Raw genomic sequence first — 25,201 nt, 5'->3', positions numbered from 1 at the left:
GGAAGCACATGAGTTTATGTGAAGGCATCCATGAGGTGAGTTAGCATGAGAATGACCAAGTGTAGAATCTAGTCTCTCAAATAAAAATATTGAATAGGGTGGTCACTTCAGGAAGTAAAGGTACGTGGGGGCCTAAAGAGATGTTGCAATTTCTGTATACTAATGCTAGAAATATCAGGAACAAGAGAGAGAGACAGGAGTTTTTGGCATTGGGTAGTGCAACCTCACCAAAAGTTATAGGTATTAGGGATACTTGGATAACAGCAGACAATGTGGTTACAGGGATAGAATGTGAAGGGTTTAGTATTTTCAGGGAAGATAGAGAAAATAGGATGGGGGGGGAGGTGTTACTGCTGATGATAGCACATGAATTGCAGTCTCCTTAATCACTTGCCCACGCACTGTAGTGTTATAGGTCTTATGACCTTTCTCATGTAGGGCCATCATAAAAAGTTGAAGTGTGGGTAATTTCTGATGTATGTGTAGGTTTATGGAATATTTTTGTTACTATATGGTCGTGTGATCTAACATTCTTAAATTTAGGAAGTTTATAGATTTTTCACATTCTGATTCTTTGATAAATTTAAGTCTGTTACTAAAATCGTCAAGTGAGGTTTGTAGGAAAATTATAAATATCTGGTCTCCTGTACATAAGACATCATCCACATATCAACCATAAAAAGTAATGCCAGGGAAGGAAAGGGTTTAGCAAGCCAAATTCCAGATGCACCAGAAATAGTTTGGCCAATTTCCCATTAAAATTTTGGCTCATTTGGAGTCCAAAAGTTTGAATGTAAATATCATTTTTAAATTTGAAGAAGTTTGCAGAATCTGTTAATTTTACGAAGGCTAGAATATCACTAGGAGTTAATTTCATGTGTGAGCCTAAAGAATGGTCTAGAAGCAGAATGTGAATAATGTCCAGTGCCCTCCTAATATCAACATTGGTATACAAAGCTATAATAGATTTAGTTTAATCCTTTATCCCAGTGAGAGCAAACAAAGTTTGCGCCTGAAAATATCTTCAGGACTAAATATAGTGTTGTACTATCTTATCCAGTAAGTAGTGCAACACCAAGGCAACTCGTGGCAAATAGTGTTGTACTATCTTATCCAGTAAGTAGTGCAACACCAAGGCAACTCGTGGCAAAGGTGGAGCAAGCTACCAGGCACTTCTAACCCAGTATCTCCCATAATGCAAAACACATTTCCTATGTGGATATGTATACTGTTATGCATTAAAGGGATTGGCCATCTACCCAGACTAGTTTCGACCTTTATTGAGGTCTCTTCAGTGGGAGCCAGGCCCAGAGCTGGAGATACCAGGCAGAAGCAGTAGCAAGTCATCTGTGCCTATGGGAGTTGCCAAAAGGTTTATCACCTTTTTTAAAAATTACTCTGGATTTAGAGAAAGATGTTGAAAATTTATTTATCACTAGGTTAGACTATAATAGATTTAGTTTAATCCTTTATCCCAGTGAGAGCAAACAAAGTTTGCGCCTGAAAATATCTTCAGGACTAAATATAGTACTAAATATAGATAAGATAGTACAACACTATATTTAGTCCTGAAGATATTTTCAGGCGCAAACTTTGTTTGCTCTCACTGGGATAAAGGATTAAACTAAATCTATTATAGTCTAACCTAGTGATAAATAAATTTTCAACATCTTTCTCTAAATCCAGAGTAATTTTTAAAAAAGGTGATAAACCTTTTGGCAACTCCCATAGGCACAGATGACTTGCTACTGCTTCTGCCTGGTATCTCCAGCTCTGGGCCTGGCTCCCACTGAAGAGACCTCAATAAAGGTCGAAACTAGTCTGGGTAGATGGCCAATCCCTTTAATGCATAACAGTATACATATCCACATAGGAAATGTGTTTTGCATTATGGGAGATACTGGGTTAGAAGTGCCTGGTAGCTTGCTCCACCTTTGCCACGAGTTGCCTTGGTGTTGCACTACTTACTGGATAAGATAGTACAACACTATATTTAGTCCTGAAGATATTTTCAGGCGCAAACTTTGTTTGCTCTCACTGGGATAAAGGATTAAACTAAATCTATTATAGTCTAACCTAGTGATAAATAAATTTTCAACGGTATACAAAGCTGTTGCTTCTAGTGAAGTTATACTTATTGAAAAAGGTCATGTGCTTTTGATGTAGTTAAATAAAAGGTGTAAGTAAATTTGCTATGAATTTGATAGGTGGCAGCATTGTTTTTATTCATTTATCCTTTCTGAGGTTTTAAATTATTTCCTGACATTCTTTATCCTTTTCTGGTGTTTTAATCATTGTCCACATATTTTTAACCTTCAAACTTCAAGCAGTGTTTAATCCTTGGCAGTCATGTTTAATTCTTTTGTGACCTATTCTTTTATAGTCATTCAGTTTAAACAATTTATTGATACTGTCCTAGAGTACTTTATGTCTCAGTTAAGATCCAAGTTTATAAATTTCAAGTTTATGAAGATAGAAACATAAATTACTCTAGGTCTGTGTTCTTTATCTATGTCGTAATAGTTTTAATCACTAAATCACATGTAAAAGCCAGCACGTTCAAACACAGGAGTGCTCCTTAGCAAATTAAGCATGCTATGCATATTGATTTGAAATTAGAGGAGCTACATGAAAAAACATCAGAAATAGTAGTCTAAAATAGAGGTATAAAACTCTATAGTCTAAAATAGAGGTATAGAAGTTTTGCAGTGGTTACACTGCATAATTTAGATTGTCTGGTCAGCAGGACAAATCCCAGATGATTGAATAGAGCTCTCATAATACCCAACTATAAAAAAGGAATAAAGCTGAATGTGAGAATTAGAGTAAAGTGTTCCAGGTTAGATTTATGCAAGCATACTTGAAAAGAGCCTGAGAAAAATTGTGGAATAGAAACTTGAAGAAGAACAGGTAGTGCTCAAGCCATACAGAGGTTATCTAGACCAGATTTTCTCTTTACGAATAGTTAAAAAATCATGTGAATATAACAAGGATCTGAACTTAAGTTTTGTAGTGCCCAGCTTTTCAAAACAATAAATCAGAGGTAAGACAAGAACGTACATTATTTCCACTTTTATTCATCTCTATATGGATCACATTATGAAAGAAAGTGACATTAAACCTGATATTAGAATTGGAGATATCAAACTTAAGTTTTTGTTTTATGCAGATTATGTTGTACTTCTGAACACATCCAGTGCAAGATTCCAGGATTTAAGCAGTTTTTAGTAAAAATGGCAAATTAAATTTGGAAATAGACAACAGAATAAATGAAAAGAGGTATGGTTGGAAGTTCCTCAGAAAACCAAAATGTTAAATATGACAATATTGGAATGCTGACTGTTTTCATGTGGTACTGTCATAGTAGCCTATACACTCCTTGAGGGTACATATCAGGAAACTGGTGATGATTCTACATCAAATCATTCTCCTGTTTACCCCACATAAATGTAGTGTTTTTACAGCTTTTCCTATTGTCATAAGCCTTTTCCTGATCAAAACTTAAACATACAGTCGTCATTATGTTTCCATTGTTTCTCGGCTATTTGTGTTCGAGTAAAATTCTGATCTTGAGAACTTTATTTGGCCTGAGCAGGTTTGTTCTCCAAATTTATCTAATACAGTTTGTCTTAACTTCTTCTCATATATGCTTGCATAAATCTAAACTAGAACATTAAGTAGGGAACTGCCCAGCAATATTCACTTTCAGTTTTTTTTTTTTTTTTTACAGATAGACACTATGAAAGTTCTAATCATCTGAAATTTTACCTTCTGACCATTCCTTCTGTGCACAGCAGCCACTGTAAAACTTTCTCTCTCCATGTGTGAGCATTTCTGGTATCTCTTCCAGTAATTACTGCAGGCCAGCACTTTTTTTTTTTTGTAAAATAATAGATGCCAGTACTCATTCTTTGCTAGCAGGAAAAAGTGAAAATTAAAATGATACGAAAACTAAAAAAATATTTACTAATATTTTTTTAGTGTGATAATATTTCTAGATAAGAATAACAAACATTAAGTATGTCACGCACAGTTGATTTAAGAATAAATTTATTGTATAGGTATAATAAAATGTATGCAGTAATTTTTAATAAATTTATTATATACCAAAAAACTGTGTATTATTATTTTTTTTTATCTGATCCACACATGAAAGGCCACATGACCTATAGCACATTAGTGCCATGTGTGAGCAAAAGGAATCAAAGAAAGAAGGAATCTGTTAACATTTTGCTTGAAAAGCTGAGGATTGTAATCTTTGGGAAAGGCAGAGTGAGGGAGACTGTTCCAAAGGACAGAAGTAGATGGGATGAAGGATACTTCAGAAATACAACCTTAATGTCACCCTGAACCTCCTGCAATATTAAAGAACTTTTTTCAACTCATCCAAGGATCCACTTCCTTCAATGGCCCACCTTGGAGTATAACGTATTCATTGCACCTGTAATTTGTCCTATATAGGTGAAACAGGATGCACAATTCCTGTCTGAAAAAGGAACATAAATGGCACATTAAATTTAATAGCTATGGCAAATCTGGCCTTTCTGATCATGTCCTGAATACTCTACATAGAATTGACTCAGGAGAATCACCTGTTGTTCACACCAAAACTTGTATGAGCCTTTAAGGAGGCCTGTGAAATTCTTATCAACTGCCCTAATAATAACAATCTTAACAATAATGGTGGTCAAAAAATTCCAAGAATATGGATGGCACATATTCTACCCACATAACCTTTTGGCCTAAGAGTTAATTATAATTAGGACTGTAGTAATCTAGGATCTTAGCTATAATATAGCAAACACTTATGTTAAATTATTGATTAGGCCACCAATTTTGCTGTCTTAAAATGTATATGAATGTGTTCTCTGATGATGTTAAGTAGAATATATATTTTTTTTTTCATTAGAGGTCAGGCCAGTAGAATAACGGTTGATCAGATCATTGTTAACTTTTGGCATACTGTTTGAAATGTAATAAAGCTGGTCTTTGTGTGTGTGTGTGTGTGTGTGTGTGTGTGTGTGTGAGAGAGAGAGAGAGAGAGAGAGAGAGAGAGAGAGAGAGAGAGATATGAAAGCGAAAGCGAGTCTAAAAAATTGACCAACAACTTGAGGATTACCCATAGTATAATCCTCAACTTGTTGAGGATTATACTATAGGTAATCCTCAACAATTGGATTGTTGAATCCAATTCAACAATTGTTGAATGACCTGCCCATTGCCATTTGGATTGACATCCAAATGGCAATGGGCAGGTCATATTGCAAGAAGTAACACTCAGAAATCGATAAAGTTGATATCAGAATGGTATCCTAGAGATGGAAAGAGCTACCGGAAGACCAAAGAGATGGTGGGATGATGAGATTAAAGCATTGGCAGGAACCCATTGGCATAGAAAGGCTCAAGATAGGAATGAATGGAGGACTTTTGGGGAGGCCTTTGTCCAGCAGTGAATAGAAAATATCTGCTGATGATGATATTGAGAGTGCCTTATTGGCTTTATCTCCTAATTATTCTCCAGGTCAAGGGGTAAATGCAGTTGATATACATGTTGATAAAGCTAAAATACACCTGGTTTGGGGAGGGTATGTAACATGTATATTATTATTATTATTACGGGTATCTCCACAGAGTCAGTAGACTCATTGCGGGAGACCCAAACTAGCAAAACAATATCCATCATATCTCTTCTTGAATTCATTTACAGACGAAGAGCTCACAACTAAGTCAGGCAATGAATTCTACTCATTCACCACCCTCCAGGCAAAAAAACCTTGTTCTGACATCCTTGTTAACCACACTCTTCTTTAATTTCCAGGGATGACCTCTTGTTCTTCCATCACTATCACAAAGCTGAAACATTTCCCCTGCATCAATCCTATAAAAACCTTTCAGTAATTTAAATGTTTCTATCATATCCCCTCTTCTCCGCCTATCAACCAATCTCTGCAATCCACAAGCTCTCAATCTATCAATGTAGGGAGCAGTTTTTACATCACTCACCAACTTGGTCACTCTTCTCTGAGCCCTCTCCACAGCCTCCTCATCTCCAAGGAATCCAGGTGACCAGACCTGAGCACAGTAATCCAAATGTGGAAGTATCAGTGCTTTATAAAGGGGAATAATAACCTCTTTATCTCTGGATGTCAGTGTGTTCCTCAACAACCAAGTAATCCTATGTGCAATCTTGGACACCTTAGCAATGTGTCCTCTGAACTTCATCTCCCTACCTACCAACACCCCTAAGTCCCTAGCCTCATCAATCTCTTGGAGTACTGTTCCATCAATCTTTTATTGATGGAACAGGTAATCTTTTATTCCCAAAATGCATGACTTTACACTTTTCCACATTGAACTGATATCCATTATCTTTTGCCCATTCTACCAGCTTATTTAAATCATCCTGCAAACTTTCAACATCAGCTTGATTTTTTATTGCACTACCCAACTTTGCATCATCAGCAAACAACTGAATATCTCCCTGTAAACCATTTCCTATATCATTTATATACAAACTAAACAAAAAGGCACAAGCACAGAGCTTGGGAATATTGATAATATATAGGAATTCAAGAGTAAAGAAATAGAAAAACTTGATAATTAATCATTAATAAAGATTACAAATCATAAGTTTAAAATAGATTTTTGTTTATATTAATCATTTATTTAGAAACTATATCTGGCTAGTTTAGCTCACATTGAAACTAGCAGCTTCATCAGGGTTTTAAAATAAATCACAAAAAATACATATAAAAACAGAGAACAACAAAGTTGTCTAAACATTGAAAAATCATTACATGAGAAGATAAATGGATTCATCCTGAAGCACAAATGTGAAATCATGTCCTGCATTAGCTGTCACCATTCAAAAACAAGGTGACTGTTGGTGAAATTGAAATCTGAGATGTAGGGATTTTGCAAGGTTTCCAAATGTTATTCAATCTAAGACCTTGATTCCATTCAAATATCCATGAGAATGGATATCTATAACAGATTCTTTTAAAAGTCTGCAATACATGTCTTCTTCCAAATATGACATAATGTTGAAATATTATTATTATTATTACGTGACACCTCAAATGAGTCCAAAGACTCATCAAGGGAGGGCACTTACTCTACAGCAAACCGCATCTTCTACACCAACGCCATCTACTGCCCACCACCACTAGTATTTTCACAGACAATTACACACATCAATGTCCATGGCAGGATTCAAACCTGCAGCCTTTTGGCTGGAGAGTGGCTACACTAACCACTCAGCCAACCAGATAATATCCAGTCCAATTCAATATTCCCGAGTGTTTGTAAAAAGGGGTTACTATCCTTTTGAGACTTGAATAGGCTTCAAAATGTTTGAATATTCTTGAAAGTCATTCTGATATGATCTTTGAAAAGAGAAGCAGTTTTAATGGATAGATTGCAAATGTATGGAATGGCGATTGAATCTCTATATTGGATGTTCTGGTTATGAAGAGATGGATGATTTCAAAATAAAATCTTGTTCCATTGAGAATAAATAAATTTGAGAAATCTCAGAGTTCTGTCTTAAGTTTATTTTCATTTTAAAATTAAACCTGATAGATTCTTGAGGGTGTGGATGATGCTTAGCTTTTGGAAAGGATGGTGAAGGCATGAAGATAATGTCTCATGTAAGTAAGCTTACAACACTTCTAGACTCTGGTTCTCTGTAATCATCTTAAAAATAGACAATACTAAGTGCACGTTATTTTTATTTTATTTTATTTTTTTGCAAACACCAGAGCATAAAACTGCAAATGGAATATTGATAATTCAGCAGCACTGTAAGTGGGTTCTATGAATATTCCAAAAGGATATATTGAAAGCTTTCAAAAAAACCAAAAAAATCATAGTTGCTCCACTATGTAGTGAAGCTAAAGTGAAATAATTTTGTGGGACCCTTTGGTTTTTCTCATAAAAATTTCTTTTTGTTTCAGTTTTCATTATCTTAATAAATATATCTAAGAGCTAAGTTCATTTCTAATTACACATTTTTTCATAGTGTGGAAAAAGAACATGCTTGTTTCCCATTGCTTTGAATACAGATCTAATTTTATGCCTTCTCTTTTGTATCATTTTATTCCAAATATTTATGTATGTTCTTTTGTGTCTTACTGAATATCAGACATCTGTTGTACTCTATCCACTCTGTTCTCCACATTTAGTCCCAGCAGACATTTTCCAGTTTCCAAACCATAGAGGAGATTCAGCAAAATGTGATAAGAGAACTGCATACCATCACAGAAAGTGCGTTCCAGGAAGCATTCCAACAATGGAAGAAACATTGGGAACAGTATATTGCCAGTAGAGAGGACTACTTTGAAGGACACAGTGATTATAATGTTGTAAATTGAACAATAAAATCTTTATGGTAAAAGTTCTGTCTTTTTTTGAACTTGCCTAGCACTTAAATATTTGTTTTCTTTTAATAATTTTTTTGTTTTCTTTTCCCATCATTTTAATTTCAATTTTTCCTGTTAGCAGAGAATGATTACTTGCGCCTGTCGTTTTACAATCTTGTATAGTTAAACGTACAAGTATGTATGTATGTATCAAATCAATACATACCCAAAAAAACCATAATTTTTTTTTTTCTCTAAGATAAATTTATGCAGTAATTTATAGTTTGAAGTTGAACTGTATATGGGTATTGATCAGCAGCTGCTTGTGTTCCTACATGATTAGAAGAGAGTGGGGGAGATGTTAATGGGCAGCTTACTGCAGGATTGTCATCATCGCATTCCTGCTCTGTACAGGATATGATAGTACTACATGAAAAATTTACATCATTACTAACTTCTTATCTACAGTTTGTTCACGTGAACATCTGTTCACGCCTCTCATCTTTCTCAGGACTCTCATATCTGCGGTCTCTAGTCTTTGGTCAAGTATTTTACTTCTAACCCAGCTCTCAGATCCATAAGTTAAAATTGGTTTGAACACTGTCTTGTATACAGCTAATTTAGTGTTCCGACTGATTTCTCTCTTATTCCATATGAATTTATTCAGTTGACTTCCTACCATACCAGCTTTGTTGAGTCTGTTGTCTATTTCCATATTTAATTTACCATCTGCACTAAAAATCATCCGTAAGTAACTGAAATGTTTTACTTGTTCCACAGGTTCTCCATTCACAACACAGTTGACATTTTCATTGTCTTTGTCTTTTTATTACTGACTTTCATACCATATCTATTATAACAGTTATTCAATTTAGTCAGGGAATCTTGCAGACTTGTAGTGGATTTATTTGGAAGTATAACATCGTCTGCATAAAGCAAAGAGCTGACATTAACATCTCCAATTTTGATATCATGTTTAATACCACTTTCCTTCATAACGTGATCCATATAGATAATGAATAACAGAGGAGATAATGAATGTACATCCTTGTCTCGCACCAGATTTAACATTAAACCATCTTCCTGTACTTCCTTCAATACTAATTGCTGACTTACAACTCAAATATAGACTAAGTATTGCTTGATATAATGCCCCATTGACACCATATAACTGTAGCGTATTGAATAGCTTCTCTCTTGCACCTTGTCATATGCCTTTTCCAGATTGACAAAACTTAAATACATATCTTTGTTATATTCCCATTATATTCCACTATTTGTCATGAAGTGAAGATCTGATCCTGACAGCCTCTATTTGGCATGAATCCAGCTTGTTTTTCACCAAGCTTTTCTTCCACAATTCTTCTCAACCGTTTCTCAAGTATACTGGCATAAATCTTACCAGGAACTCTCAGTAGGGAAATACCTCTGTAATTCTCACATTCAGTTTTATTTCCTTTTTTATATATGGGTGCTATGAGAGCTCTACTCCAATCATCAGGAATTTTCCATTCTCTCCAAGCCTTCTGAATTATGCAGTGTAACCACTGTAAGACTTACCATACTTCAGCATTTCTGGTCGAATATCATCTACTCCTGCTGCCTTTCCACATTTCAAGCCTTTGATGGCTTTTTCTACTTCAAGTATGGATATGTATTCCTGACTGCATGCCTGGTGCTGTCATCACTGCTTGTTTCATTTAGCAGTTTTTCAAAGTAATTACTCCATACTTCAAGGATATCTTTTTCTCCTGTTTTCATTTAACCTTTATCATCTCTAATTCCTTTTACAGCACTCTTTCCTCCATTCCTAAGCATCTTCAACAACCTCCAGAATATTTTGCCACCTTCTTGATATTTATTTTCTATATTCTTGCCAAAGTCCTCCCATGACTTTTGTTTAGCTAGTTTTACACACTGTTTAGCTTTCTTACATTTGTCTCTGTATTCTGTAAGAGTAAAAGCTGACTTATTTGCCAGGAACTTTTGATATGCTTTCTTCTTTTCCTTCACTGCCTCTTTAACTTCCTGTGTCCACCAGGAAGTTCTGATTTTTTTATCTTTGCACACAACCTCACCACATGCCTCTCTGGCAGAATCAATCAATGTTTCCTTCAGAGTTTGCCACTGAATCTCCAAGGTTTGATTCCTGTTCTCAAACACTTTCATTTTCTTTTCAATAATATTTCTGTATTTTAGTCTACAGTTCACATCTGAGAGCTGCTCAACTTTTATTCGCTTTAAAACTTTCTTACATGTTATTCTTTTCAATATGAAATTCAATTTTATCCTGCTCAAGACTAAATAGTGATCACGTCCAATTTCAAATCCTCTGTACACTCTGGTGTCCTGCACCAAGGAGAAAACATCACTATCAACAATAACATAGTCAATGAGACTTTTCTTATTTCTTGCCTCTTCTCTCATAAAAATGTGCAGAATTGTGAATTGTTCACATTTTTATGTTGGAACATGGTGTTAATAATAACCAGTCCATGCCCTGAACAGAAATCCAACAGGTATTTGCCATTATTATTAGCTTTGCTCTTTTCTCCAAATTTTCTTAAAATATTTTTGTATGTGTGACAATCATTTCCCACTCTGCTATTTAGATCCCCAACAAGGACCAACTTTTCCTTTTTCATTGCATCAGTTGCTTTCTCTGAAGACTCAAAAAATTCCTCCACTTCTACCTTAATAGAACTGGACGAATTTAGTGTTGAATATTATGGCCACTCCTTCTTTTCCTTGATTGTCATTACCTTAATATAACATTTTGTTTTTATTGCTCAAAAAGATCTCACCAGTTTTTGCCTTTTTTTGTTTCAGTCACCCTTATTATGTCGATCTGGTACTTATCTAATTCCTCAGCTAGCTCCATTTCTTTACCATTCAGGCTTCTTATGTTGATAGTACCGATCTTTAACTCTAGTGATGTTGAGTTGGGGTGTGATTTCAGATTTGTTCCAGTAGCTGACTTTTCGCTGTTCGTCCTGGTTCCCTGGCAAAAACAATGGGAGCCTTGTTTAACTGGGCGTGCTCCAGCCGGCATGAAATTTTGTCATGTTGTACTATCATTTTGTATTTTGATTTAAGCTAATAAGAATACAATTTGGTCACCTAAATCCCAAATTGTCAGCCCATCCTCGTTCGTTCATTATCCAGGTAGATACCCAACAGGGTGCTGTACAACTGAGAGGTCTCCTCTCAGTTGTACAGCTTTGACCCTTAAGCATCCCCTGGAAGATTGTGCCCATGGAAATACTTTTAGAAAGACATAATGCAGCAACACAGTGTCTACAGAGTCAGTAAGAGAGAGAAAAATCATAATTAAGCGAATTTCTCACTTCTGAATACATGTCAAGCATTCTGAAGGAGGGCTTAGGTGCACCACTGGCCTCCACTGAGCCCTGGTTTCAATCTTATTCAACATTTGTGGAATGAACTGGAGTGTCGGGTAAGATCAAGAGACGTCCAGGAATTTATTACATGCCTACAAGAAGAATGATCCAAAATTCCCATTGATTGATATTGTACTCTTCTGGAAAGTATTCCTTTAGAATTGCTGCAGTCATCGCAGCAAAAGAAGGTTCTACATCTTATTAAGGTGGGTGTCACTGTTGTGTATCCCTCACACTATGGGATCTGTTGACTTCTTTCCAAGTAGTGTATGTATTCTTTTTTTTTAGTGTGTTTATCAGTTCTTAAGTAGTTTGTGTTATCCATTTCATTTGAGAAGGTGAAGTCTTGGCAACCAAATTTTTCTACTACTTCATAAATGAATCATACAATAAGTGAAACTCTGGGATGGTTCTTCAGGTATTGGGCCTTCGTTAGTTTGTTTTGTAGTGCTTCTTATACCTCGTTTGTATGTTAGGTATAAGAAGCACTACATTCATCCCAATGATATTTATTTGCTTTCTTGTTTTATGTTTAAAAGCATTGAGACAAAGTTTATATGTGCACTTACTACCCTATTATCAGAATTTAGTTCTACAAGGTCGTAAGTCTACAGTTTTGAGCTGATCTCACCCACTTTCCATTGATTAAAATATGATCTATTTGTGATCTTGTCCCATTTTGGATATTCTTGTTTATTGTCTATGTTAAATGTGGTAAATTATTTCAGTAAATTATATAGAAAGTGCAGAGTTCTCCCTTTATTTTAGCTGGATTTAACACCCTAAGAAGGCACTCTTCCTAGATGGGACCCTGGATGTCCGTTCACCTTAATTATGCTTTGTTGTTTATTGTGTGAGGTGTGTGAATGTGAGTGAGTGAGTGACAGAGGAATACTGGAGGCATTAAACTGTTGAAAGAAATTCTTTCTTTTGTGTTCCACTTAGAAATTAAATTAGCCAAGAAATTATATTCTTGTTTAGCTTTATTCAAGCAAACAAATTTTGTGCATGAAGTATCTTCATGATTATGCTACTTGTATACAGAGGCTGATGACTTTACATCAATTCCCTTGCATCCCATAATGCAAAACAAACTTAATTTCAAAAGTGTATTTTGCTATGCATTATGGAAAGGGTCACTATCCAGACCAGTTTCGACCTTTATTGAGATATTGTTAAAGTATGGGGGCAGTGGCGTAGCTAGGGGGGGATGGAGGGGGCGGCCAGCCCCTGTTCTGCACTTTGGACCGTTTTGAACTTTTACAGTTAATTCTAAAATACAGTCTCAAGAACTCTGTTCCAAATATTGCAGTACTACTGTGAATTTTCCTCACAATTGCTGTAAGTGTTGCTAGTTGTGAGAGGAGTTTTTCTAAATAAAATTTGATTAAGAATTACCTACATTACTATGAAATAGACTTTGCCAATGTCATCAACGATTTTGCTAACAGAAAAGCAAGAAAAATAACATTTCAGAATGTTAAAATTAAAGTTTTACTTCAAAAATAAACAGCGTTTTAATTTATTTCCCTATGTGTCGTTTTGACTTTTTGTAGTATTTTTGGTGGGTCTTGAGAGGGGTGGCAAACTCAGGGACTGCCCCTGGCGGTAACAGCTCTAGCTACGCCACTGTGTGGGGGTACTGCTCCAAAAACTGAGTGATCTACAAGATCACTAAATCTCACTGACCCCTAAAAGATCACCACTGAATTTATCATTCCTGACCCAAATCGCTCTAGGACAAGAAACTCAGCAGCTGCTCCACTCAGTGACAGGTAAAAACTTGCCACTGAGCAGAACCACTCTTCTCCCAAGGAAGTAAACAAGCCCAAAGACAAACATTATTAAAAATCATCAGTGGGAGAAGAAATACCAAGATTGAATTAATGCAGAAATCATATATTTCTCATATTCAAAAGGTAAAAAGGTGTACCACCTTATTTATTAAAATACCACAGAAGCAGTTGTGGAATGTTTTTCTAGTTAGAAATTAAATTAAACTTTCCAAAGAATTATATTCTTGTTTAATCCTTTATCAAAGTGTAAGCAAAGTTTGTGCATGAAGTACCTTAATGACTATGCTACTTGTATATAGAGACTGATGACATTAGATCAGTTGTCTCAGTATCCCATAATCCAAACCTCACTTTCTTTCACAAGTATATGCTTCAACATTAACCACTAACTACTAACCACCCCATCTGATACTGTCCATGTGCATAAGATAAAGCAGCTCACTTGATGGAACATTTTCCTCACTTCCTTTAACATCTAAAGATGACAAGATGGATCAATGTGCTATCATGGGAATTCTATATGTAAATTTCTAGATTTTAATTTAGCTTTTACAATTTACATTTTATATTACTTATCCATTAAAACATGTATGACAATTTTAATTACAGTTTTGATTAGTTTCAGTTCTATGTTTCTTATTCTTTTACTTATTAACTTTTGACAAATATACAGGGTGTTCGGGATAAATTTGACATATTTATAATTAATTATATTTTTCCGTAAGTTACATGTATTAACACACACTTCTCTTCATTTAAAAGTTTGGACCCTTCTTCATTCATATACAAGATGTCAGAAAGGATGGATAGCTGGAACCCACCTGAATCATGGAAGAGAATAACTTGTATCATGATGATTCGTGCCCGCCATCAAAATAAGGATATTACGACTGCTGCCCAATGCTCCCTGAATACAGTAAAAACAATCAGGCATGAACTAGAGACTTGCAATGGTGACTACGAGGATGTAGCAAGAAGAAAGATCCCTAGCAGACGATCTGATTGCGTTCGTACAGCAGAATTCCTCGCAAATCTGCAGGAACAGGTGTTGAAGAACCCTGGCATTGGAATTCGGGCTTTGTTCGTGGAGTTGCTAACTGTAGTCAAGCCCTGGATAACAAGGGTAGCCAATGGTAGGCCGTATGTATGGCAGCAGGATTCGGCCCCTTGCCACACCTCTGGGAAAAGTCAAAAATGGTTGTCTGAAAATTTCTACGACTTCACCAGTCCAAATGTTTGGCCTCCAAACTCCCCAGACCTTAACCCCATGGATTATTTTGTATGGGGCGCAGTTGAAAAAGACACCAATCGCACTTCCAGTAATACAAAAGCCCAGTTAATGGATAAAATTAAAACAGTTTTTGCGGCCCTTCCCAGGGAGACTGTAGCATCAGCTTGTTCGAGGTTCCGAAGCAGAATTGAAGCTGTGATCGATGCTAATGGTGGTTATTTTGAGTAAATCTTGTTGATAGTATTGTAATTAACTCTGCCTGTAATGTTTTTTTGTCAATTCATTAAATTTAATAGATACAAAGAAGATTTTCTTTTTCCTTACGAAACTGTCAAATTTATCCCGAACACCCTGTATAGTTCAAATTAATAAATTCCACAATTTAACATACCTTATTTAAAATTATATTCCTCCATAATCTTGCAATTAAAAGTGCTATTTTAATGAAAATATGACAGAATGATAATAGCCATACACAAGAAAACCTTTTTTCTTGTGTATGGCTATTATCTTTAAAATACTAGAAAAAAAAACTTTTTTTTTTTGGTATTTTAAATTAAACGAACTTGAAGTTTGCTGACTGCATTTCTGTTGTTTTTGTATGTTTTTTTTTTAATTTATATTTCCTTAAACATTTTTTATTGTAATTTTTTTTTTTAAACATTACTGTACATGAGGAGAAAGGCATTGCATTAACACTCTTAAGTTTTTACCATACATATAGTACATCTCAGTGTAAGCACCATTTATTACACAGTGCAATCACAGCCACACTCCTTGCAATGGCAAAGGTAGCATGTCTCTGCTAGCAAAGCCTATAGTAGTAGTTTATCCTGTAGTGAATCAGCCATGCAATTCTCTAGCAGCAGTTTCTGTTGACTTGGAGGAGCTCAACATTCAAGTTTCACTTGTGCGTGGCCTGTCACTTTCCTATTCAAAAACCTTATTTATGTATAAAAACATCTTGTAATGTCCTGATGCTGTTCATTAATTTATTATTCAAGTTAAAGTTGGAAATTTCATCTCATTTGGGTGAGATGAAACAAAATAAGGGTTTTATTTTGAAGAATTAGTCTTTTGTTTATTCTGTTTGTATGTAACATCCCATGATGTCCAATACTTGAATACTACAGATATACTACATACTCATGTTATAGATATTATTGCATACTAAATTTCAAACAAAACTTGGAATAAATGGTGTTCAAGGACTTTTTGTATATATGTTGTATATTTTTGTATATTTGTATATAGTGTCCTCCTGCGATGAGTCTTTGGACTCCTTGGAGGTGTCAGGAATAATAATAATAATAATAATGTTGGGTAAAAATTATTTATAAAAATTTATATTTTCCTTGCTCCATTTAAATTCAAAAACACTCTTGCTTGCTTACTATTCAATCAAGCCAGAAGCACCAGTCTCCGATTTATAAACAAACATACATACATATTATGTCCTCTTTGGCATATACATAAGCATTTCACATTTACATATTTAAAATTTGTCTTAATTTTTTTTTTCTTCAGGTATCTCATAAAATTTCTTGCCAAAGTTACTGAGAATGCAGAAATAAACAAGATGTCCTCTCAAAATATTGCTATTGTAATGGCACCTAATATTATATGGCCACCTATGGAAGAAGCAACTCCTTTAAGGTAAGTGTTAACATCATTCTAAAAGCCAAGAAAAATGAAATCATTATAACATCTGAAATTCTGGTATGAATGTATATTTATGGAGGGGGGGGTTGCATAATAGTTTAAAGTTGTAACCCTTTTTTGTTTGTTTGTTTGTTTTTTTATATAATCACAGAGGTGTGTTATTGCATTAATGGAATAAGCTTTCTTTCCAATGTAACACAATGCAAATACTTTGCATTGTGTGTATATCATGCACAATTTGATATACACGTCTTGGATCATGCACAACTCACACTAAAACTTTCAGATCAACAACTGGCCTGAAATGCACTTCAATCCGGAGAAGATATTCTAGTTTTAATGCAAATAAAACACAAAAAAGTTGATTTTTAATAAAAGTCACTGTTATAAACATGTTTTCAGAGACTCACATCAACATCTGTCCAGAAGCCTAGCTCCTGCTCTGTATGAATTAGCTTAAGTGAATTACTAATGTCATACACCTTGTACTGAAGAATTTATATACAGTAATCCCTCGATTAATGCGCCCCTGATTAGTGCATTTTCGATTAGTGCGTCATTTTTTTTCGATACTCAAATTCGATTAGTGCGCCTATATACATCTTAAAAATAAATCTTACAGATTTTAAAAATTTTCTATCTATACATTTTTATGGCTAACTATTTTAAAAAATCACTCACCAGAATTAAATAATTTAGTTACCAATTTAAAACATTTTACAGTTATTTTTAATGGCATACTACACTACTTCCATGTATACTATGTTCCAAATTTTTACCGCCAAAATTTATGTCGTTTGCTATAGTACACCCCCACAGATTCAAGACACTTCGACACTTCTTTGCATGTCACAAAAAGGAGAATCCATTCTGATAATAGGGTAACCATCTTCTGGGATGAGTTGTTTACTATTACACATCAGAAAATTAACTTCTCTTTTATGATCATTGTAGTTTTTAAAGTGGTAACTATTTTGCTTGTATAACAATTGGAAAATTTTATCTATAAAGCACATGATTTCGCGTGTTGGCGACCAATTTGTACATCCTTCATTTCTTTCTCCCCTTTAATGATAACGTCTAAGAATGAGATTTAATTCTGAAGAATTGAGTGATTCCGAACTGCTAAATTTAGATGCACAGCAGGAAGATCCCGAAGAATATTAAGAAAATTTAACCACTGATAGTCAGCCAAAAGAGATTTCACAGAAACAGTTTGAAAATATTTTTCATACAATCAAAGTTTTTAAGCAGCAATGCTTAGAGGCTGACCCTGATGAAGAGAGAAGCAGTAAAATTTGCAGAAGAGTAGAAGAGGTAATAGGGCCATACCATTGGTGGTATGTAAAAAGAAACAAAATGCCTGCCAAACTACATTAGCTCAATTCTTTGTTAAGAAGTAGAATAATAAATTTATATTCTGAATATGTTTTATTGTCTTTCAGCTTCATGGTTTTCCTTTAACTAGACCCTGAGACATACCCTAATTCTTTTATAAAAAAAATTAAGGGTCAAAAAAGAAATCTGAGGAACGAATTATACATTTTCCCATAGGTTATTATATTCGATTAGAGCATTTTCGATTAATGCACCTGTTTTAGTGAACGCATTAGGTGCAGTAATCGAGGGATTACTGTAAATGCATTTATTATTAAGAGAGGCCTCCAGGGAATATGACTCATCGAGGGAGACCACATATCTACACCAAGTGTCATACCTTTTCTTGAATTTATTCATGCTACCTACACGCACTGCCTCCACAAGCAATCCATTCCAATCACATGCTACTGTTATGTCGGCTGCACCATTGTTATTTCTTTATTTTTTCTCTTTTGCTTTTACTTAGTATAGTTTTACTTTTTCTTTACAGGTTACTTCTTACACTTACCAGAAATTAGCCGATGACTAGTTCCTGATACTTAATCTTACTCTAACAAACTATCTCGACAATATTGCTTAGCATTGGGAACATGTGGTATGCAGTCGCAGCTCCCTTCTTAACTTAACGTCGAGTGTCTCTCCCCCCCCACACACACACACTTAAGGTTTGGTTTTTATAAGTGGTAGGTCAGTCTCAAACAACAGAAGCATACAAACTCTGATTTAAGATAAAACATTTTAATGTAGCTAAATTCATATACAGAAAAAATCATGTAAATATGATACTAAAAAAAAAGAAGTAGGTTCATGCACAAGTGCCCACTCAATAGCAGTAGGCTCAATCAGTTCTTCTCACACACTTCCTAATGTGCAAGCTTATACAATTCTAATCGAGGAGCATTAATTAATCAGTGTGGTTTGTGCTAAGATTAACTGATACTCCTGTCCTTAAGCAAGTTTAAAAACACTTAATAAATCAATTTATACATGACATGTTCTCTCAATCCTATAGATTGCTTATCTTATGAGAGGTAAACTCCTTGCTATTTAAACTCAGGCAAATCGCAGGCTTAATATACAGAGCAGAAACTTCATTTATAGCATTTCATTGTTAGCACTTCATTTCTAAAACTGTTCCACTAAAAGCTCACACAAACAGAATTTACAAGTCACAGCAGGAAAGTCCGACCAAGACGTATAGTCCAAAACGGATCTTCCAGTCGGGTCAAGCAGGGCTATGTTTAAGGTTTTCCCCCTTTCTCTTTGTTCACTCTGATTTTACAGCACTTCTCATGCATATAGGGTAAGAAATATTTGCCTTACCAGTTAATCTCCTTAGTGAAGTGGTCCCTTGGTTTTATGTCTGATCTTTCCTCGGATATGGCAAGAATTCCTTGTCGTTCTGCTGTCTTTCTTTACTCAATCCTTTCGAAGTGTTGGGTCTTTCAAAGTCGTCACATTGGCGGTAACTCACCAATGGCCCTGTCTGCTGGTTCCTCGTTGTTCAGTTGGATGACCTGTACACATCAGGACCCACTGCAACGTGGAGGGTTGCTGGACACCAGTGACAAGCTTCCTCAGCCTTCACGACCTTCTCACTGGCACACAGGAAAAATGCAGGAAACAAGAGAACGTTTGAAGTGCGCACTGCTCCTTATATCTTAGCGCCCTCTCTCTCTGTCTACGTCACTCACTCAGCCATCTTTGATTCGTCAGGTAAGGTCACATTCTTTACTCGGCAGCCCTCTCGACCGTACTGTTACTGCAGGGGTTACCGGATGACGTTTCAGATTTTCTGCTGTGTCATGGACTATTACATAATGATCAGGCCTTCTGCTGATTGGTTAACATGAATTTTCCCAGTATTGGGTATTATTCTAAAACAATATTTGAATTATTTGACAAGAACATTAATAATTAAATTGATACACTTTACATTTACAAGTTAGTTGTTGCCCCTCTACGTGAACTCTTGAGAGTTCAAGCATGTCTTTATGTTATTTTCTCATGTTGTGACTGAAACAAATGGCGGATACATAGTGGGCCAGTTATTTCCGACACAACACTACTCTGTAGTAGAAAAATTGAGCTCTCACTCCTTCTTGATTTCAGATTACTTTTAAAACTCCCAAATATTCAAGACAAAACATCATTTGTCTACTTAATGGATGACTTAAATTTGTTTTCTGCCCATGATTTGAAATAGATCATTGAAAATCTTAATGAAAACACAAATGCTACCCAAGCAATAATGTTTGCGGTGGCATTTCAGAGAAATATAAATTGCACATCTCTTGAAAACATATGGATACTACTTTGTACCTAAATGCGCTTTTTCCATGCTTTCCACTAGTTTATGATAAATCAGTCATTTTATATCACTCCTGCTTCAACATGACCAATACAGTGCTAATAACACTGTACACAATTGTCTGATCATCCAGATCTTCCTAAAGGTGTTCTGTTTGGTTGCAATTAAGACTCTGTAAGCCAGTCAATTAATAAATTCAATTAAAGATTATAAAGATTTGACTTACAGCCAGTTATGTTAAGTTTGAGTTTAGAGTTTGTCGTTTAGCATCATTATAAAATTTTCATTTCAACAGTACTACGTGAGTGGTCTGAAAAGTTCTTGGCCTCGACCATAAATGGCAATACTATCGGCAAGATTTTTGTTTCTAAGTTGGTACATCTGTCATAAGCATCCATGTGATATTGCAAGTCATTCTATCAAATAGTTTGTTTTATACAGCTGTCTGAAGCAAAAGTGTTGTCTGTATCCCTTGAGATGGATAAAATTGAGTATCGTGTAGTTATAAAATTCTTTGTAAAAGAAGGTTTAATGCCAAAAGAAATTCATTCGAAGTTCATAAAAGTTTATGGGCACTCTTCTTCTTCGTTTTCAATAATTAAGAAATGAGCTGCCGAGGTTAAACGTAGCCATACCAGCCTTGAAGATGATCCACATTGTTATATCTAGGATGTCTGTGAAACTATGTGACTGCCTTATCATTATATCTTTAATTGTCTTTACTTTAGCCTTACAGTTAACATAAATTTTTGTATCACTTAATATCAGATATTCGTTTGCTGACGAATTTGTATTAATTAAAGACAACACTACAGGCCATAGGATACACCGGGGCATAAGGCTGACCACCTTATCCTGTAAACGGAGTGAGGTCCGATGATCAATGGACCCTTGACACCGCAAGGTAAAAGAGGGTATAAGGAAGATGAGATGAGATGAGATAAAGACTGCGCCAGCCGACAACTAAATTCTGATATGTCATCCAAGAATACCTAAAGGAAATGTAGGGATCAAGAAGTAAGCAGTCATGGTCCCAATTCTTCTATCACTAATGATTTCCCCTTAAATGCACGGTATGAAATTTTCCAAACGGTAGCTCAAATCCGCAGAAAGGATAACAAACTCATTTGATTATATTTTAAGAAACACATTTATTATTGCACAAAGACAAGTATACATGTTAATCAAATCCTTAATCTTAAAAGAGTCTGGGTTCCCTTTACTTAATTAATCACAAACAAAACTTCTATACTATAGTTCCTTACTTGAAATAAATTCCTCACTTCTAAACGTACATCTATTCTCAGACTCTTATAACTAAGTTACCTAATCCTTTCTTTTAGGCTTGCACGTTGATCCGAATGCATTTTTGGAAATTATGGAGACAACTACCGTGTTTGAATAAAAACTTTAGTTTACTATTACTAAAATTTTACAATTCGACGTTTCGACCTTTATGTTAAGGTCATCTTCTGGAGCGTACAAATATACACAGGAAACAAGCTATACTACAATCATACTGGTTCGTTAAAGACACTGACTAATCGCTACCACAATTGTTGGCCTGACCTCTGGTGAAAAAAAAAAAAAAAAAAAAAAAAAAAATTATACATCAACGCTAAAGTCCTATTATTTGTGTTGTCTACTATATACATATATTAACATTATATTAACATCATTCCAGCCAGTTGGAGTGGAATGGTTTCTAATAATAGCAGATTGGCTAGAGTCCTGACTTGTGTTGAATCTTTCAAATTAGGTTGGCTGAATGTGTGCCATCCAGATCCTTGGAATTTTCATACCATCTTTATTGTTGATATTTGGGTGGTTTATCAGGATTTCGCAGGATTCTTTAAATTTTCTTTCGTACCATGTTTTTGTACGGTGTAGGGAGCAGGTGCTTTTCCAGTTGATTTGGTGTAAGGTGTTGAGTGCGTGGTCTGAGAGGCCTGCTTCACCATAATGGTTATATTTAATGTGTCTAATGTGTTCTTTTTTGCGTATAGGGATTGTCCGTCCTGTTTCACCAATGTACGGTAAGTTACAGGTGCAGCGGATGCAATAGACTCCAGGATGTGCTAATGGGAGGAGAGGGTCCTTAGAGGAGCTGAATATGGTTTTAAGTTTAGTGGGTGGTTTAAAGGTGGCAATAAGGGTATAATGTTGTAGGATTCTGTTGATTTTTTCTGATAACCCTTTAATGTATGGGATGGCTATGGTTTTACTGTAGTCTAGATTCGTTTTTGTTGTGGTTTTATAGAGTATTTTATTGACAGTATTTTTGTTATAGCCATTGTTTATGAATGTGTCACTAATGATTTTTAGTTCTTGTTTCAGGGCCTGCTGGTTAGAGCAAATAGTTGTGGCTCTGTTTTTAAGGGTGTTTATAACTCCATATTTTTGTGCTGGGTGGTGATATGAATTCGCATGTATGTATTGGCCCGTGTGTGTCGGTTTTCGGTAGACCGTGAAGGATAGATTGCCTGAAGGAAGACATGTAACTAGTGTGTCTAGGAACGGGAGCGAATTTTGGTTTTCGATTTCGATGGTAAATTGTATGCGTTCGTGTTGTTTGTTTAGGTGGCTGAGGAATGTGTTTAGCGTTTGTCGACCGTGCGGCCAGATCGCGAACACGTCGTCAACGTATCTGAGCCAGATTGTCGGTTGAAGCGTGGCGGAATCAAGAGCCCTTTGCTCAAAGGTTTCCATGTAGAAGTTCGCGATTGGGGGGATAATGGTGAGCCCATGGCCGTACCTTCCTTTTGTAGGTAGAATTTGTTTTGCCACACGAAGTAACCGGACTTTAGTACGTGGGCAAAGAGGGCCGTAATGTCGGGCGGAAATTTGTTCTGTAGTAGGAGAAAAAAAAAAATTATATATATTTTTTTTTTTTTTTTTCACCAGAGGTCAGGCCAACAATTGTGGTAGCGGTTAGTCAGTGTCTTTAACGAACCAGTATGATTGTAGTATAGCTTGTTTCCTGTGTATATTTGTACGCTCCAGAAGATGACCTTAACATAAAGGTCGAAACGTCGAATTGTAAAATTTTAGTAATAGTAAACTAAAGTTTTTATTCAAACACGGTAGTTGTCTCCATAATTTCCAAAAATGCATAAGTTACCTAATATTATCACACATGTAATATTTCATATATACGCTAGACAACTCAATATTTCTGACATGTTTAAAACACTTAAGGAATAGAACAACGTAGTTAAGGATATAAATTAAATTAAACTTTAATAAATATTTTCCGATATTTCGGCAACGTCACGTTGCCATTTTCTAAAGGAACTTACAAAAAAGTTACGTGCATGTAGGCACTTCAACACAGAAACTGGGAGTGAAGAGATGAAGCTATTGTTCTCCTAACAGTCCTGATGGTGCCCTCTAGCAGGCTAAGTAGGTGTTCTTGGCCGTTGGGCTGAAGGTCTGCAGATGTAGGCCTCCCAAATTTGGGGCAGTCGCATACAACCAAATTTGTTGAGGTTTGGAGAATTTCTTAGGGCTGAGGCTGATTCCATAAAGAGTCTTTCAAATTTGTATTTGCTACGGTGTATCACTGTAGCTTTCTTCCACCGTATTCTGTGGCGTGTATCCAGAGCATGGTCCGCAAGCCCAGAATGACTGTATTTGTGAAAACGGATGTAGTCCTTGTGTTCCGAAATTCTGATATTCGCTGTCCTGCCTGTTTGGCCAAAGTTTGGTCAGAGCCAAACAGGCCTGCCTGTTTGGCTTTGAAACACTTCTCTCCTTCTTAACACACTTAAACAACCAACACCCCAGAATCAAATTCACTCTGGAGAAAGAGGAAAACAACAGCCTCCCTTTCCTAGACGCACTAGTCACCCGCCAGCCTAATGGATCCTTGGTTTTCTCAGTTTACAGAAAACCCAGCCATACAGGCAGATACATTCACCAACAATCTCCCTCCCCCTCACAACAATATGGAGTAGTGAAAACACTATACAACAGGGCTAAGCTAATCTGTTCAAACGACTTGGCCCTAAACACTGAACTAAATCACATCCTCAACACTTTCTCAGCCAATGGCTACCCCCCCAGAAAAATCCAAAAAATATTAGAACCTACAAACCACAGATACCCCCCCCCCCACAACAAGGACTCTAAATCCATCACCATTCCCTACATCCGAGGCACCTCGGAAAAGATTACCAAAATCTTAAAAAAACATGACCTGACCTCCTGTTACAAACCTTACAGAAAATTGGCATCCCTTATCTGCTCCACTAAAGACCAACCACTTCCCCTAGACCTACCTGGTGTTTACCAAGTCCCTTGCAGTTGTAAACTGTCTTACTTTGGCCAAACAGGCAGGACAGCGAATATCAGAATTTTGGAACACAAGGACTACATCCGTTTTCACAAATACAGTCATTCTGGGCTTGCGGACCATGCTCTGGATACACGCCACAGAATACGGTGGAAGAAAGCTACAGTGATACACCGTAGCAAATACAAATTTGAAAGACTCTTTATGGAATCAGCCTCAGCCCTAAGAAATTCTCCAAATCTCAACAAATTTGGTTGTATGCGACTGCTCCAAATTTGGGAGGCCTACATCTGCAGACCTTCAGCCCAACGGCGAAGAACACCTACTTAGCCTGCTAGAGGGCACCATCAGGACTCTTAAGAGAACAATAGCTTCATCTCTTCATTCCCAGTTTCTGTGTTGTAGTGCCTACGTGCACGTAACTTTTTTGTAAGTTCCTTTAGAAAATGGCAACGTGACGTTGCCGAAATATCGGAAAATATTTATTAAAGTTTAATTTAATTTATATCCTTAACTACGTTGTTCTATTCCTTAAGTATTTTAATAATGCATAACCAACGTATAAGCCTGTCTACAAGAATGAACTTCTGACATGAATTTCTCTAGGATAATACTTCTTAATCTTACTTAATCCCCCCTCCAAAATTTTAGTTAACATTTAGTTACGTTCTGACCATATAACATTACTGTTCTTAAATCACACAAACAGTTCGGACCTCAGCCTCCTGTTCGGCTGGAGCCTAATATGCTTCCTTCTCAACTGTAG

At 35.9% G+C, this 25,201-nt stretch overlaps 1 protein-coding gene across 2 annotated transcripts in view; it reads left to right on the top strand.

Moving 5' to 3' along the window:
- LOC150102964 (rho GTPase-activating protein 44-like) overlaps positions 1-25,201 on the top strand; it is a 521,092-nt gene that overhangs the window by 427,942 nt on the left and 67,949 nt on the right. For both annotated transcript variants that reach the window (XM_090397793.1, XM_090397795.1), the window contains exon 13: positions 16,316-16,444. In XM_090397793.1, the coding sequence (XP_090253919.1) occupies positions 16,316-16,444 (129 nt within the window). The remainder of the gene's footprint in view (positions 1-16,315; positions 16,445-25,201) is intronic.

This window comes from Typopeltis vanoorti, chromosome 9, assembly GCF_054136105.1.
Source record: "Typopeltis vanoorti isolate ZY-2024b chromosome 9, IOZ_Tvanoo_1.0, whole genome shotgun sequence".
Taxonomy (NCBI): Eukaryota; Metazoa; Arthropoda; class Arachnida; order Uropygi; family Thelyphonidae; genus Typopeltis; species Typopeltis vanoorti.
This window is presented reverse-complemented; position numbering and strand designations above follow the sequence as displayed.